Raw genomic sequence first — 18420 nt, 5'->3', positions numbered from 1 at the left:
CATCAAACTTTATAAGCATCATGTGAATGCATAACCAGATTGAACTGAAACTGTTTTATGACTATAAGCCAACTTGAGACAGGACTGTTTAAATGTTAAAAGTCATATTTTCTCTTTGATGCAAACTCTTTGAAAAAGTTTATACTGATACCTTAATAAGAACTAATGGATTTTCTTTAAACTAGCTAAAACAATAAGAAATGATTTACTATATCTATATCACTAAGGAACTTGAAATATACTAAGTCAAAATACAATTTAGAACTTTTCTTTGGACCAGTGATTTTTTTAACACCATACATATTCAAGGATTGTCTATGAACATATTTATATCCATAATGAAGAAAAATTTATACAGCATGCTCCATCACCTGATGATTAGTTTGAAAAAATATGTAGATATTTCAACATAATACCAGTTCAGTTATGAAAATAAATATTCATCAACAGTTTGTCAAATCTTCACATTTATACTATAAGTAAACAAATGTTATTCAGCCAGTCTACAAGCTACAACTATTTAACACAAAAGGGTGGCTTTGACACAAAAAATTAGTAACACCAAACTATTTTTTTAACAGAGAAATAAGTAACATTTATATTCACTGTCAATAAGTGAAAAAAAAAAAAGATTATTGTTTTAGTTCCAAACAAGGTTTCATATTCCAGATCAAACTACTAAGTTTAAGAAGCTATTATCTTTACATTTACAGACTTGGCTAAAAATTTAACAAGTTATTACCTTTCTCTTTCTAGGCTAAGCTAACAGCTTAACTACCTGTTATCAGACAACCTACAAATTTAATTTTTTTCCAGAACAGGATACATATTTAACAAGTTATTAGTTTTATCTTCTACATTCCTGAACCATAAGAAAACCTAACTTATCAAAGATATGTTTAGTAATACCTCATTCTCTTCAACATTCATCTTCAAATGTAGTGAATGTAAAGATTAAAACTTTTGTCACATTAGTGTTGGAGAAAATGTATTATTATTTGCCATCTAATAAAACACACAGTTATTTCCATTTGTTACTATTATTTAAATAACAAGCAATTTTATTTTCATTCTTGAACTACTTACATTTATATCAAATGCAATGCTTCATAACATTACTTATGCTTCAATTGTCAATTATATGAATTAATAGGAGATTTTCAAATGTAGCTGCAGAATTTTAAATACTAGAACATACATGTTAAGCATCGTCCACATTTCTTTAATGTTGTTTGCAAAATGTTATAGTTTCCACATGAAATAATCAAGAAATAACCAAAATAAATAGCCAGATTAACTCCATCTGTTAAATTTATTTGAAAATAAAACAAATTTAAAGCTATTAAAGAATCAGAAGAATGTACCTGAGATAAAGATTCACAAGAAACAGATTTGCATGATTTTAAATATAAGCAACAAATTCTTATTTTACATCCAAAAATCATGTTCATCAAAGAATATCCCAGTTTAACCAATAACCAGTGGATTTATATTAAAGCTTCATTGATTTAACTGATAACTGGTTATCTGATTAGACTTAAAACCAAAAAACATTATACAACCTCTGAAGTGCTTTGGCACACACACACACCACTTAAATTACACTTGTCATTTAAAATAATCCCATAATGACATGATTGAAACTGCTACTTCAGCATAATTGATTAAACATTCCCACATGATCACTCATGTTTAATCTTTGGTCGGAATTCTCGTAACTTTGGATAGTCTACAAATTCCACACCATAATACATGATGACACTTAACGTGACTGCAACCATTACAGCCCAGAACATCATGTACATGATCGTTTCTGTGGTGTGAACTGAAAAAAAACGGAAAACAATTAGATATTACTAACAATAGTATTTATATTGAGTAAAATTTTCTTACGATACTGGTTAGATCTAAAATTGTAATGCTGTAACAAATACAAGAACCTACAAATTTTATCTCAAACATTACTACCATCAGAAAACTTAATTTATCAAAAGTCAGCTGTAAAGTAGAAAAAACTATCACTCAACAAATAATATATATAATATGTAGTATATATATATATATATATATAATTTGAGTGATAGTTTTTCTACTTTACAGCTGACTTAACTGCCTTCTTTTAGTAATTTCAGTAACAATAATTTCAACAGAATGCACGAAAGAAATGATTTGATGTTTGTGCTATTTGTCATACTACTAGTATATTTATGTCTCCTTTCAGAGAGAATTAAAAAAAGAAGTAAAACAACAAACATTATAACAAAAGTGTTTGATGATTATAACTGTGTAATTACTGTAAACAAACAATAATAAAACAGCCCATTATTTATTTTTGACACAAGACAAGCTAATCCTCAAGCAATCTGAACCAAGTACTCCATTAGAATATGATACAAAACTTTCAACCCTTAATTTAATTAGCTTCCTCTCCTTACTCCTATTCCTAGAGCTATAAGATGTACTTATATACAAAGGCGTCACTAGGCACCGGCACATGAAATATCAGGATAGAAAACCATGATTGATATTCTACTGAAATACCAAAAATTTCTGCACCTACAGGTTCAAGCCCCGTATCTTTTAAGCACCTAGCGACGACTCTATAAAACATAATATCTCACACATTCAGAAAGGTTTGGTTAAAAAACAAAAAAATGTTTCAATATAAGAAAAAGTTGCAACAGCATAATTATGATAAAGTTACCTGCAGGAATAAGAAGACAGATGAAACACATAGCCAATGCTACCAGCAGAATAACTGGAAGCTATAGAAAGGAAATAAAAAAATTATTATGATTTGTGTGTGTGTTCATATATACATACAACACTTAGGTGTACATTCAAAAGATTAATTTCTAATGTTTGTTGTTTGGGAATAATGCGTAATGGTATACTTAATATACATAAAGGTTCACTCTATCTTACTTTTTTTATGAATTTTCCAGTCATGTGAGCATGTTGTTTCACCTAGTCATTGTTGAACATTATTCACATTATATGACAACTTTAGTTAGCTGTTAATCAAGCAAGAATGAGGCACATATTCAAAAAAGGTCTAGTGAAAAAACAAAATTACTAATCCAAAATAAAATTCCACATTCCTTAACCCATTAACTGCGGATGATGGCTATTTTTGGCACTGAAGTTCTATGGCTTAGCTGTGAATGACTGAAATATCCGTCAGTCACACACATATAACTCTAACTCTATGCGAATGACGAAAATTACCATTTTATTGTGATTGATGGCAACTCAGTTTTATCTGCGAGTCAGAAAACAGCAACTGAGCTGCTCCTGCCACAGTTAATGGGTTAAAAATGCATTTTGATGATAATATTTTTTTTGATTAACGACAGATACTCATTGTAGCAACTGGATATCAATGTACCCTATACAGTCACCTACATATAATTATTAACTAATATATATATATATATATATACACACACACAAATAGATACTAATTACCAAATATTTATATCCTATGTTTTGCCTGCTAATCTGCTGCCATTCTTAGGGAATTCATGAGAAAAACTATCACTGTATTGGTAATGGTTAGGATTTGATCCCACCTCTTATTGATGGAAGACTGGTTCATTATTCACATAACTGGGGTCTCTCCCATTCTGACCTTCAATGCACTATTTGAATGTTCTCAATTTGGTTTTGATGACTTCTATGCTAGGTTGATTGAGTGTGTTATCACTTAGGTGGATACAGTAGATTTCTTTCGCCTTTCTTTTTCTATCCTTGGTTTATATCCTATTATTTTAGTTTTATACCAACTTATCTTACGGTCTTCTTTTCTAGCAGGAGTAGGCTATTACAGATAGATCAGAATTACCAAGTCTTGTAAGCCTATTACTTTCCTAAATTTTAGATTCTCTACAATTACAAACATACAGCCATATTTCCCTGTGTCAGAGGTCTCTCTCAAAACATTCAGGATATGTAAGCAGCATAAAGTCACAACAGTATTCAAAAGCCAAAACACAATGTTGTTACATTTAGGTACATTACACACAAAACCATCTAAATACTCAATGGACAGGAAAAACAAAAAGACCAACAAAAGTTAGAATTGAGGAACATAATAGTCACACAAGACCTGGTATAATACTAAAATAACATTCAAACAGTTAGTTGATTCAATTTCTAACTGGGGAAGGCTCCAGTTGAGTGGATAACACACCTTACTTCCACCAAGAAGAACAGGAATCAAACCTTTGCCACTAACAACACCAAAATAGTCCTTGTCAGGTCTTTACTGAATAAACATGAGATTAGCAGCCAAAGAATAGGATAAAACTAATTAGTAATTTAGTATCTAGTTATATATATATGTAAAAGAGTAGTTACTAGTTAATAATCATACTTAGATGATTGTATAGGCTACTAACCTTGACAATAACTGATCTAGCGAAGTTGAAGAAACTTGTACTTTTCACATAAATCAAGTTGATGTAAGGGTGAATAGCATATAATTCTCCAAAACTGAGGTCATCAATTAATAGTACTTACAGTCAAGAATTTCCAGTCCTTCTTCTCCATCAGTGGACATAGCTTTGAAACTCCTTCATTCTCCTCAACAACATAGTTACCAAGAAACAAGTCTATTGCATCCTAATAATCCAAAATGAACATTTATATATGATGTTTGTAGATATCCACAAACAAGTCTGTCACTTCCTAATAATCCAAAATGAACATTTATATATGATGTTTGTAGATATCCACAAACAAGTCTCTCACTTCCTAATAATCCAAAATGAACATTTATATATGATGTTTGTAGATATCCACAAACAAGTCTGTCACTTCCTAATAATCCAAAATTAATACTATATACAACATTTTGGATCACCAAGAAATAAGCCTGTCACATTCTAATACTCCAAAATGAATATTATTTACAACATTTTGGGTCATCAAGAAATAAATCTGCCACTTCCTAATAATCCAAAATTAATATTATATGGAACATTTTTAGTCACCAAGAAATATCTGTTACATTATAATAATTCAAACTGGGTGTTTATATACAAACAAGCTGATGCACCCATCTTTTGTCCAGGTTATGAACTTAAAAAGATGTAGGGGTGGATGCTATGATAAATAACACAAAAATCCTAACTTTCACACAATTTATTTATAACATAATATATTATTACAGTTTTCAGTTTGTGTGCCCCCCCCCCCCATACTGTGTGTATATTGTGCTATAAAAAATTTAATAACGTTTGTTTTCTAGCACCATTTATGAATGTGGTTAACATTAACTTATGTCAAATATAATAAATGCTCAAAATCAGGTTTTGACCCCCCATTAACATGCCCCTTGTTACAAAACTATCATCCCACAAGGTTTGGCTGAGATTGGCCCAGTGACCTTGGAGTAGTTAGATGACAGACAGACAGACAGACACAGATTTTTGTGCTTTATGTATATGTATATATATATTCAGTAACCTAGAAACACATTGAAGATGCTAGGTAAATACTAGGTCATATAATGATGATCCATTTTTAATGACAACACTTTCTAACTTTTCCTGGGAGATGGAAGGTTACTGTGAGAGTACAATTTAACTGTGCTATACAACTTTCAAAAAGTGAGACATAAAATACAACACACACGTGTAATTAGTCAAAGGCATCAATAATAACATGCAAGATTACACATCAAGAAAACACTGACTTTTTATTTTTCTTTTGAGCTTGAAGTACACTGGTAATTCATGTGTACATGCTGTTCAGAACATTTTTTCCTTCATAAGAAATAGTATTTTATCCTTTTTACCATGAAGATAAATTTGAATGAACTCTATTTTTATGTGAGTGAGAAACTCAGCCTCTAATTGGGGTCCTGGATAACTGTGATACCACTTTTTACACATTTCCATAAAAATAACATTTCATCAAGTAATCTTAGAATACCTAATACCATGAAAACCACATATACTCTGTTATTCAACATGATATTCTCTTGTGGACTATCTTTTTATATATTTTTATTGTCTATTTTCTGCAAGAGGGCTTTAAGAATATAATTTTAATGAGCATCGAAATCTCAAATTCATGAGTTGTTTAACATTACTCTCAATAATTACTGTTCAGTTGATTAGTTGTTTACTAAAACACTCAATACTTTTGTCTTCTGTTCATCAGTTGCTTATCATCACATCCATACTTAAGTGTTAGTTCATGAGTTGTTTACTGCCACACTCAATACATTGTTTAGATCCAACTAATAAAACTGTTGTTAATATACTGAACATTAAATAAATCCTTGCCTGACAGGATAGGGTTTATTGAAGGTTACTTCTCTTACTCCTTTAAAGATTTAAACCTTTTTTCTTATTTGAATTTAATATTGACTTGAAAACACAAATGTTTGACATTGGATTGTTGTAGAACTAAAACTTGTATAATATTTGTTATACGTTTTTCAGATGAAGTAAACTATAACAAAATTTGTAAAATAACTTTAGTGACTATTTTCAGTACATACAAGAACACATTAATTCCAAAGTCTTTGCACCCCAATGTTCCATACAACTGATATCTTCCTTGATAATCAAAACATGACTAATTGATAAGCCAACTACTTGAGTAGTAAATGTTAATTTAAGATGCTACAGAAAGTCTAAGACTAACTAATATCCAAGAGTAAACAAATTTTAGAACTTTATTTTATTTATAATATTATTACCTGTCTGAACCCATCAGCAAAGTTATTTTTGTAGTATCTTATCAATGTATTCCAGCCATCCTTGAGCAAGCCTACTCCAGATCTTTTTCCAGTCCTGCAGAAATAATTAAGATATATTCTATAAATGCACACTGAGTACATCTGAAGATAAGATTCCAGTCTATTAAAATTAATATGCAGAACTAGTAGCATGGCATGCCAGTTTGTTGAATAATATTTAATGCATAATAAATTATATCAATAACATTGGTTAAACAGCAAGATGAGAGACTCATAGCATTCAGAAAAAGTAGTGCCTAATTTTGAACTACCAACAGGTTGGATGAAGGGAAAGCACCATCTTCCACCATAAAAAATCTGTACACCTTTCAACCAGATATAAAGGAAGTTGGCTGTTATTGTTATAATGCACCCAATGCTGAAAATGCAGAGCACATTCAATGTCACCACAGCTTAATCCTTAGAGCTTTCAACCTGAAGTCTAACACACTAACAACCATGCTGTGCCCAACACACAGAAAATGAGAATACTTAATTATTACATTATTACACGAAGCTCAGCAAATTCATAGAACATATGTGACACGTATTTGAAACTCAATGTTGTCATAAATTTGAGTTGCTTTCAAATTATTTTACAATTTTTAATCTTTCTTTTTTTTTGCTTCATAGTTTTTTCCCTAAAGTGCCCTGTTTCAACAACATTTTAATATCAAACCACACAAAAGCCAGTAAGTTGCTTTAACATAACATTTTACTTATACCAATTTGTGAAGGACTTTTAATCTTCTAACTGTTTTAATGAATGTGGAGTAAAGCTGGTAAAACTGTAGCCATGTTAAATGCTATATGGTTTATTCATAATTGTAACAGTTTTCAAATCACAAATAATTGAATGTTTCAACATCTAGCTATGCAATGCCATTTGCTTGTACTATGGTACAGCGTTTTGTAATTGCTTTACTTCTGGAGAAAACAACACATATTTTATAATGATCAAATGAAGAAGTTATGAATACTATTCATATTACTATCATAGAGCCAAAATATAATTATATACAGATTTTTTAATATTTTTACATAAAATTCAAACTCTGAGAAACTTTTAACTCTTGGAAGCATGTACCTCTAGCCACATACATTTTATTTTTCTTAAATGTATGAACCATAGTACCTTCAACCACAAGCTTTCTAGTTCCATATGCCTCTGCACTCTAGTATCCCTAACCACACCTACTTCGGCACCCTCAGATACATGCAATCTAGTACCCTTAGCACCATTGGCTACACGTTCCCTTGCTCTTCTAACTACATATATTTCAACACCTTTAGCTATGTGTGTATCCTAGTACCCGTAATTATATATTTCTCAGCACCCTCAACTACATACACCCTAGTATCCAGTATCTTTAGCCATGTAAAAACTAATATTTTTAGCTATGTTTACTCTAGTATCCCTAATTATGCTCCTTAGTATTCTCAACTACATGTGCCTGGAATCCAGTACCTTTGTCATGTAAAAACTAATATTTTTAGCTATGTTTACTCTAGTACCCTAATTACATGTTCCCCCAGTACCCTAGTATACAGCATCTTTAGCAATGTATATCCTTATCTGTTGAATTTCTTCTAAACAACACAGGTTGATGCAAAAGTCACACACCACAATGATATTTCTAAGTCCTGCCCTTACTATGATTTCTTCTGAATCACATTTGTGACTCTCTAACTGCCTTTTTTTTTAAATATGTTTTAACTGGTTAGGATATCATAACCTTTAAAGAATGTGCCATGATATCAACAATGCATCTTTGGAAGAGCTGTAATGGTAGAACTTAGAAAAATTACAGTTTTATATTTTCTGGCATTAATCAATTGATACACTAAATTTTTCTCAATCTACATCTAAACCACACTTTATTCACACGTGAGACACCTCACCTTGTGAAATCTGTTTTCAAAGCACTTGTTCCAGCATACTGGATACTACACACATCAGCATTGTCTGCCCACACTAAAAATGATCACAAATATGAGTCCAAATACATTTTCAAAAAAATGTTTTCGATCATAAGCCTTTAAACATAAGACAAAATATACATATTTTAAGTTACAAGGACATCATATAATGGACACAACAATAAATACAATATTAATCCAAATACTTTGATAAAGTTACTTCTAAAGAATAAAAAGCCACCTAAGGTATTCCTTATTTATTAATGTAAAACAAAAAATGGTAAGTCAGACTGTCAGCTAAAAGCATACCATCAAAGGACACATTGTTACAGAGTATATATGAAAATGAAAAGGAGCATGTATTAAATTTGATCTAGTGATGGTTTTTTAAGTCTAACTAAAACATACTACTGAATCACTGTATAACTCCTTTGTTAATAAGTAAATTTGTAGAAAAATATTAAAATCCTACTTTATTTCTGTAATATGTTTTATTTTTTTTTCCTTTGGTTAAATAGATATCAAATTTAAGGCATTTAAGTTTAAGCCCCATTCTAAATTTCATATTTGAAATAAACATTTAAAATATTTTGAACTACCAACATTGTTACATAAAAGTAGGCCTACAATATAATAGATAAACTTAGTATTCTTTGCTTCCCCTATCCAGTGTATAGGTTTTCTCACAGTGACCACAAAGCACATTCACATCAACAGTATGTTTGGCCTACAATATTTTGTCGCCAGCAAAAAATGGGAGTTTGGATGAGCAAGTATTAGATTTCTTGTTATTTATGTATATTTTTCTATTGAATAAAGTTAACTAAATAAAAAAATTAGAAACTTATTACGTTAAATAAGAAAAGTTATATGAAACAAAAATTACATAAAAAAATTCTCATGATAGTCAAGACTGTAGCATGATATGTGCACAAGGAATGTTTGTTATTCATTTCTGCTATGCTCATAACTTGTTTGTTTATGCAAAGCTGTATGGCTGTGAGAAATGGCTAACAGTGTACCCTGCTGTAAAACAATAAAACTAAAGTAACCCAGATATGAAAAGTTTATTATTTTTGGCTGTAATAATAAAAAGTGTGTACTTGTCTATAACATTATGCAGTTATTCTAGAAAGAAAGAAATGAAAGAATAATTTTGATTTATTTCATATTTTTCAACTATTCAATTTACCCTACATTGATTATTTTGTTACAGTTAATGTTAGAGTAGAGAAAATAACAGATAAAATATAAAAAAGTTTTAGTAAAAAAAATATTTTTGATATTCATTTAAGAGGTTTTACAGGTTATGCAAATGAAATATGAAAGCTGTAGGATGAAAAAAGTATTTTTTTATTCTTAAAATAAAAATCATCTTGCACTCAGAGTAGTCAGACTCAGTCAGGCTGACTCAGTAAATTCCAGATAAATCTTTATAAAAAATTAATTTTTTATGTACAATATACTTTTAATGTTTACTAAAAGCTTTCTAAATTTCATGAACATATACTTTTAATGTTTACTAAAAGCTTTCTAAATGTCATGAAGATATACTTATTAAACTTAGAATTATAGCAAACATTGCTTGGTATAGCTTCGTAGAAATTGGGTTGGTGCAATGTTGTTCACATAAGGTTAACAAAGCAGAGAGACTGGGCAACATAAAGTAATAAAGTTAGATATTTTGTAAAAGCCAAAAAGTTATAATGCAATACGATTCAAAAAAGTTCAAGGCTTAGAAAGGGATGTTAGGATAAATATGGCAAATAAAGTAAATACCAAAAATTAATGTAATTCAATCAATGATGTAATGTTATAGCATTTACAGAACTGTTACATAGTTAGTATTAACTAAATATAATAAGAGTTTGAACTAACAAGAGGAAAATCAGTTCAAAAATACTTTAAACAATTTCCAAAAAATTAAAGTGTAGACATGAAAGTTTTGAAAACTTTGTAATATTCTGTAAAACTCAAAGTTAATGGAACAAAACTGAATTAATTTTGTATTTAACAAGAGATAAAAGAAAGCTTGTTTGTTAGACATAAGTGAGTTCATAAGTTATTTCCAAGAAGTTTTGTAAGGTCGAAGGAATTCTATTGTATCTAATAAGCTGCAAGTAGTAACAATTGCAATATAACTTACTTGGAAAGGGAAAGTTTACAACTTCAAAGTTGAATGTGTCAATGTCATTGATAAGTTTGGTTAATGATAATGATATCTACATCCAGGTAGTGTCCTTTGTTTTTAGTGAAAGAACTTGTTTCGAGAGTGTACAAATTTGTTTGGCTGTGTGAAGAAAACATTGATGATTAGGTATAAGTATGTCATCGATATATCCACAAATGCAACTGATGTGCAAAGCTTTAATATAGTCTTTCTGAGTAAGATTTGTTATGTATAAAAATTCCAGTTTGAATAAGTATAATTCCATAACATGTGGGACGACTTGTTGGAAGAAATGATGGCCAAATTGTACAGATGTGTTGTTAAGTAAACAATACATAGTCTGCAAGAATTTCTTTAACATGAAACAGGGATATTCTTTATGAAAATACTGTAAATTACTTTAAGGATCACACAGTAGTAAAGAAACTTACCACTTCTGTACACAAATTCAAAGCTCACTTGATCTTCGATCCTCTGTCTTTCTCTTAATATTCCTAATCTCTGCACAGAGAAAACAAAATATATTTTCAAATAACGATCATGAGACAATTTCAATTTATGCATTAAAAAATAACTTGTTTCCCCCCATTTAAAACAATTAATTTAAGTGTCTACTTGCTTGTTCCCCACTTTTAAAACAACTAATTTAAGTGTCTCCTTGCTTGTTTCCCCCCATTTAAAACAATTAATTTAAGTATCTCCTTGCTTGTTTCCCCACTTTTAAAACAATTCATTTAAGTATCTCCTTGCCTATAACAAGACAAACAGATGAAAGTATTAGCAGCATGAAATAATCCCAGTTTTAACACATTTCATTCATCTACACATATTTGTATTATCTTCAACTTACATGACTAATACAGGTTTTATCAGTTTTTAGGATGCATATTTTCATAAAATCGTTTGTTACATAAAATAAAATTTTGAAGCACTGGGTATTTTACGGTCTTTTTAACAGTCATAAAAGATTTCTTCTTCAAGAATGTGGGTTTTGTTTTTTTTTTTTTAATTTCGCGCAAAGCTACACGAGGGCTATCTGCGCTAGCCGTCCCTAATTTAGAAGTGTAAGACAAGAGGGAAGGCAGCTAGTCATCACCACCCACCGCCAACTCTTGGGCTACTCTTTTACCAACGAATAGTGGGATTGACGGTCACATTATAACGCCCCCACGGCTGAAAGGGCGAGCATGTTTGGTGGGACTGGGATTCGAACCCGCGACCCTCAGATTGCGAGTCGAGCGCCTTATCCACCTGGCCACAAGAATGTGGGAATGGTTTCTACAAACCTTGTGATCATTAATTTCCATGTTTTCCTAACAGTGTAAAAAATGTATAAAAATACTAAAAATTAATATGGTGCAATATGGTACAAAATGATATGACATTAGGAGCACTTTGGAACAGTTCTCATAAATCTGATGATCATAGTAAAATAATAACAATATCATGAGTTTAGAAAGCAACAACTAAACAATTACCTTTAATTGTTGGTCAAGACTTCTCCTTGCCAAAAGACTCTGAACAACATTGGTTCGGTCAAGGCAGTCAATACAGTTGGTTCTAAATACCCCATCTTGTACACATGCAACAGTGCCATCTTTTAGCATGTGAAAATACCTGTTTCCAAAAAATCAAAAAATAAACTACGACTTAAAAAGTGGATATCATGTATGTAGAAACAAGTTTTCATTCAATTAATATCAAACATTAATCAGAAATATGACAAAAATAAGCTAACGAGATAGATCAGAAATACAATAATTCAAAAAGTAGCATATAGTAATTAGTACAATATGATTTGAAAAATTAAAAATACATATGAAAGCTAAAACCTTATAAACACTAGAGTAAACTGAGGCAGGCATTCTGATCACTAATTTCCTAAGGTTGTCCTCATAATTTGGTTTTTAAAATGAATCCCCTAAAATCTTAAAAATTTGGTTAGAGTTCAAATTACAAAATATGGATCAATATAATATCAAACTGTTGTTCTTAACCCTAAACTATGACTTAAACATATTTAATTCAATTAATAAATTAGTATTAAAGAAAATAATTCCTGTGCATGACAAAAAAATTATTTATCAGGTTTTCTCATTAAGTAATCAAATCCAGAATATCTGAAAACACAAAATAATATAATTTTTAAGACATATACTGTATATTTAAACTTAAAAAAAAAGAGTGAGAGAGAATGCAAAGACAGATGCATTACTTCACAAAACGTTTAGTTACACTAAAAGATACACAAGCACTTAAAACCTAAATCTTGAAACAATTGACTAACCGAAAGTCATCTTGCACTGATGCTAATCTATCAATTAAAATTGACAAACGATCCCATCGCATTCTTCTGCACTCATGATGGAAATCAAAAGCTTCATACCTAATGTAAAAAGAAATGTATGATTGAATGAAAATTCATGTATTCCCTTGGTGATTCTTGTCAAACATAAAGGATTTAAAAGAGCTTCAATAGGAATCAGAACAAGAAATATCTGAAGACAGATCTGTACATACAATGTATTAGACTTTTTATAATATAAAGTAAAAAAACGATTTTTTTTATACTTCTTATTAATCAAAAGCATCTATATGTCAAAGTATGCAATTCAATAAATTCAATCATCATGTAATTTTGATTACAATATTGCCTCTGAAGGTGGAAGAATTTGTTTGAAAACATAATATAACATATTTAAAAAGTCTATAAATTAAATGTATGCACAATTAATAGTTTTCATTCATATTTTTGCTCCAGATTAGGTATTAAAAACCTTGCTGCAATTATTGGTGATTGAATTTATGCAGAAAAAAAGAAATGTCTTACAAACTCAAAGAAAGAAAAGCCATGTGTTGTCAAATTTTATTTTATTTTTAATCTTTTCAGCACAGTATTTTATTTAAAACAGAAATCCACTTTCTTGGTGAATTACTGAAATCACTAACTAGCCAATAAACTACAGAAAATACTTTCTTTCCAGCAATTATCTTGAAAGTTGCTACAAATAAAAAACAATAACTGAAAAACAACAAGATTACAGGAATCAGGCTCAAACAGTCAAAACAGTTACACATCTTGGGAGAAGATTCTAAGGAAAGACAATCTTAGTTAATGGCAAAGATAAGTATTTTGCAAAGATTTTATTTTACCAATTTGGATTGAAACAAATAGGGTAAAAAAACAAACATTGTTTTTCTTCTTTTTTGGGTGGGGCAAAAATTCAAGTTGCCTATTTAGGCCTAGAAAAATCTTAAAGCATTCTTTTTGGGAGTTGTCTTCTCTTCTATGTATTTTTGTTGGTTAAAAAAACATTAGTACAAAGAAGCATTACAGTTATTTGGCCCAGTTCTGCAACACCTTCCCCATTAGAACCTATCAAATTTCTTATATGTTTTGTTAATTCTTTAATCATTTGTTCATAACTATGATAGTGTGTTTTTACCATTTTTTATGCTAATTTTTTATTACAAATGGCAAAATTACAGTACATTTTAACACCAGTCTGATAGTTATCATATAAAACACAATTAGTTTCATCCATGGACAGCTTCATAAGTTTAAAAACCAAGCTTTTATCAATTTTAATCCTGAATTTACAATTCTCATACAAGGTAAGTAGAAATAGCAATAATTTCAGTTGCAGAGAACTGTATTATTGTATCAGATAGGTCGTCTCCGTCCATGGTACCTTCAACATTTTTTTATTCTTACTGTGCAGTAACCCACTCTCAAACATCAATCAGTGGTCAGTAATATCTAAATGTAATTAACTTACAACTTTGTTCTAGAAATTGTGCAAAATGTTGTTTCACTCTACATTATTGAACAATTCAAATAACATCTTATATCATGACTTTATTATTCACTTTCAGCTATGTGCAAAATGGCAATTTTCTTTAGATTTTATAAACATTCCAGTTCAATAATGCAACAAAAATTTATGTCAGTTTTGATCTCCTGTATTAAACAGCATTTGATTAATTTTACTAGTATTCAAAATTAACAAGTCACCTTATGTTTGAATTCCTACCAAGTTGAACCATTTCTGCAAAACTCTTCCCTAGGCATCCTTCGGCACCCTTCTGGTCTATCTGCACACAAATAATAGTGAAACTTTGACAAACACTTCTTACATTTCACTTAGAGCTATTAAACAATTACCAAGTCTGTAAATAAAACCACAAGAGTAAACTTACTTAGAGAAACATGTTTAGTGAAACACTAAAAACAAATAGAAAATGTATATAGAAATAAAAAATTTAATAATGTTTTTGTTTTGATATTATGAAACTTCAGTTGATATTAACAGACTGGCTTTGTAGCTCTAAAATAAACACAACTCAGTAATATTTCTTATTATTGCAATACAATAAGAATGAAAATAATCTTTATTTCAAGATTTTTCATATAAATAAAGAAAATTGAATCATACCAAATCAATTAGAACCTGTCTTCCATAGTTAAATATCTGGTTGTCAAAGTGTTTGGAGAAACCATCAATCTAAAAGTGATGTAAAAAAACACAGAGTTCTTTAAATTATGTAATGCTGACTGGAATATGACACACATAATTACAAATAAATAAAACAAAGGTGAACTAGAGAGACTCTTTCAAAAGTTTTTATTTGTTTAACATTTCAGCTTTACCCTTTCATTTGGAACATACATTTCCTGTAATGAACTCTATCATTCAAATTAAGACCACTTTATTCCAAAAATTAAACCATCTACAAGAGTATACACTAATATTAAACAAAGAAAAAACATGTTACACAGTAAAGGAAATTTTATCAACACTGAGCAAATAAAAAACTTTGAAAGATTCTGTGGAGTTCATGGTCATTTTATTTATTTGCTAACATATATTCACCTTTTTTCAAAAAGAACATTCATACTTGTAATTACACAGTCAAGTAATGGTATAAAAAACAATGACAAAAAATATAAGGTTCATCAGTTTTAACAAAGAACAATCATACCTGTAATCTTACAGTCAAGTAATGGTAAAAACAATGACAGAAAATATAAGGTTCATCTATTTTTAAAAAAATAATCACAACTAATCTAACAGCTAAGTATGAGCATAAAAATAATTACAGAGAATGAGAGAGTTCATTTTGTATTTAACAAAGAACAATCATGCCTGTAATTTGAAAGTCAAGTAAGAGTAAAAAACAATGACAGAGAAATAATTATACATAGAACAGTCAAATATTTAATTGTTATACAAGATATTAATGGTTTTTTAATGACATCAAAGTGAGAAAATACACTGAGCATTACAAGACTGCACCTCTTCACCAAAAACATCATTTACCTTTACAGTTTGTGTATGTTCATCAATGTTTCCTAAGTTATAATCAACTTCAACAAATATAAATAATTGTTTAAATTCAGAATTATGTCTTAAAAATCAAAATAAATAAAAAAATATAATATACTAGCACGTGTCTTTGATTTTCTTGTATTAAATGAGAATTTATGGTTGGAGTACGAGTTTGTGTAATGCTGACATCTGAATAAAGCTTTGAAAGATGTTACAAGTTTACTTATGTGGAAGAGTTGATTATCATTCAGTAATGAAAGGAAAAGCATTAGCTTTCTGTTCCTAATTTGGTGTGAGCTCCTTATGAACAGCTAAAGATATTTCTCATTTACAATTCACAGTTATAGGTTTTTAGTACAATTAACACTACAATGCTTTTACACACAATAAAGTATGTTTATCAAAACAATATCTACACATTCTTTCATTTCACTATACAGGCAGGATTACATATACTATTACTCAATTAAACCAAACTTACGTGGTTCTGATTGTTAATAACTTGAGGTGAAGGCTTTCGTTTCAGATTTGGCATCTGAGTCCAATACAGAGGAACCGATCCTCGAGTCTAAAAGAATAATATACACTTGATTAAGAAAAAAGTTCAGGTAAAGAAAACTGCTTTACTTGATTGGAGGTCCCCCAATGAGTTAGCAGTAAGTTTATGGACTTACAATGCTAAAATTAAAGATTTTAGATGACAGAGTGCTGAAAGCCTACCATGTAGCCTTGTGCTAAAACAAACTCAATTGGAGACTTCTGTGGAATGGATCTGTTTAAGATTTTGGACAACTTTTTGAACTGTTGGCACTATTAATTTGAAATTTTGTCTAAAACTTTTAAGGATGCAGTCAACAGACTCCAGTCAAGTAAAATATGTATTGTCTGATACTATAAAAATATACTAAGGATTATGGGTTCCCAAGTTCTTCAAGACTGAGACCCTCCCCCTTTTGTGGCCCTGAATAATCCTCAACCCCCAAATTTTCAGGCATCCCTAAATACAAATTGAGTACATTTCTTGATATGTAAATAAAGTTTTACACATATCTTTTATTTTAAAATCTGTAATACAACTCCATGAGGAATGGTCACAAACAGTTTGAGAACATCTGACATAGATTATTACGCAATACCTGAATTTACTAAGTGATAAAAAAAAGTTAGTTAATAACTGTAAAAGTTATGTTCAAGATTTTCAAAAGAAAGTTTACACAAAATACAAATGTTAATACAAGGTATGTTTCTACATTTGAAAAAAAATTATATAAATGTTACATTTAGTGAAAATAGTTCTGACCTTTACTTTTATGAGTTTTAATTAGTTCTCAGTAAATGAATATTTATCTAAATGCTCATACAACAATTATTTTTAAGCCATTTGAAAAATTATGTACATCTCAAATAAAACAACAAGGCTAAGCGATGTTTACCTGTACAAAAGAACTTTTGCTGCCATCAAACTCTACAATTTGTTCTGTTTCAATATAGTTGGCAACATGACCTTCGGAGTCCAGGCCTCTCATAAAATATCGTGTGCCTGCACGTAAGCAACTTCTCCTTGAAATCAGACACCATGAAAATGTTTTCTGATTGATAATGCTAGTTTTAATTGCCATGACTTTTTTTATAGGCTTAAAGAAAACAACAAAATTGGTGAAGGCTTTCAACTTTACTTTTAAACTGAAAACAAAATCAAAATCTTTTATTCTAACCAGAGGTATATAGAACTTTAAATGTTTATATTTTTTAGGTATGGCTGCCAACGAGTTCAAAATTATTAGTTGAATGTTCAATAACATGTACATGTAATGTACATTAATATTAGGTATTAAAATGTACTATAATATCATCACTATGCTTATAACATTATTATTTGTTATATTGCTTTATCAATACCAAATATTCAGTAAACTAGAATGAATACAAGAGAAGTAGAGCTACTTTTTAATAGATAAAAATTCTGTGCTATATAAAAACTAATTATCTGACTGTATTACAGGAACTCTGATAAAACAAATACTGATATACTTTTTCAGTTTATTACACTGCTCATAGTTTGAAGATTACTTTCTAAACTTTTGGAGATTCATGAAACTATGAATGCATGCATTAAAAAGGTTTTTCATCTTTGCTTTTTTAATTCACATTTCTTGTCAACAACAAAAAATTCAGCAAAGAAGGATACATCCATGAATAACAGGAAGCCAGTAGCGATGAAGCTGAAAAATAATAGAATTAAAATATTT

At 29.8% G+C, this 18420-nt stretch overlaps 1 protein-coding gene across 1 annotated transcript in view; it reads right to left on the bottom strand.

Annotated features, from left to right (window-relative positions):
- Nucleotides 1-467: 467 nt before the first annotated feature.
- Nucleotides 468-18420, bottom strand: part of LOC106465605 (phosphatidylinositide phosphatase SAC1-A-like) — a 31972-nt gene continuing 14019 nt past the window's right edge. The window contains 12 exon segments of the mRNA XM_022393531.1: nt 468-1825; nt 2705-2765; nt 4522-4623; nt 6713-6806; nt 8654-8726; nt 11273-11342; nt 12320-12458; nt 13129-13227; nt 14857-14936; nt 15278-15346; nt 16653-16739; nt 17605-17792. Coding sequence (XP_022249239.1) covers nt 1683-1825; nt 2705-2765; nt 4522-4623; nt 6713-6806; nt 8654-8726; nt 11273-11342; nt 12320-12458; nt 13129-13227; nt 14857-14936; nt 15278-15346; nt 16653-16739; nt 17605-17792 — 1205 coding nt within the window. The 3' untranslated portion in view covers nt 468-1682.

The sequence above is a fragment of the Limulus polyphemus genome, unplaced genomic scaffold, assembly GCF_000517525.1.
Source record: "Limulus polyphemus unplaced genomic scaffold, Limulus_polyphemus-2.1.2 Scaffold1997, whole genome shotgun sequence".
NCBI lineage: Eukaryota > Metazoa > Arthropoda > Merostomata > Xiphosura > Limulidae > Limulus > Limulus polyphemus.
Note: the sequence above shows the minus strand (reverse complement) of the source record. Positions and strands in the feature narration are given on the sequence as shown.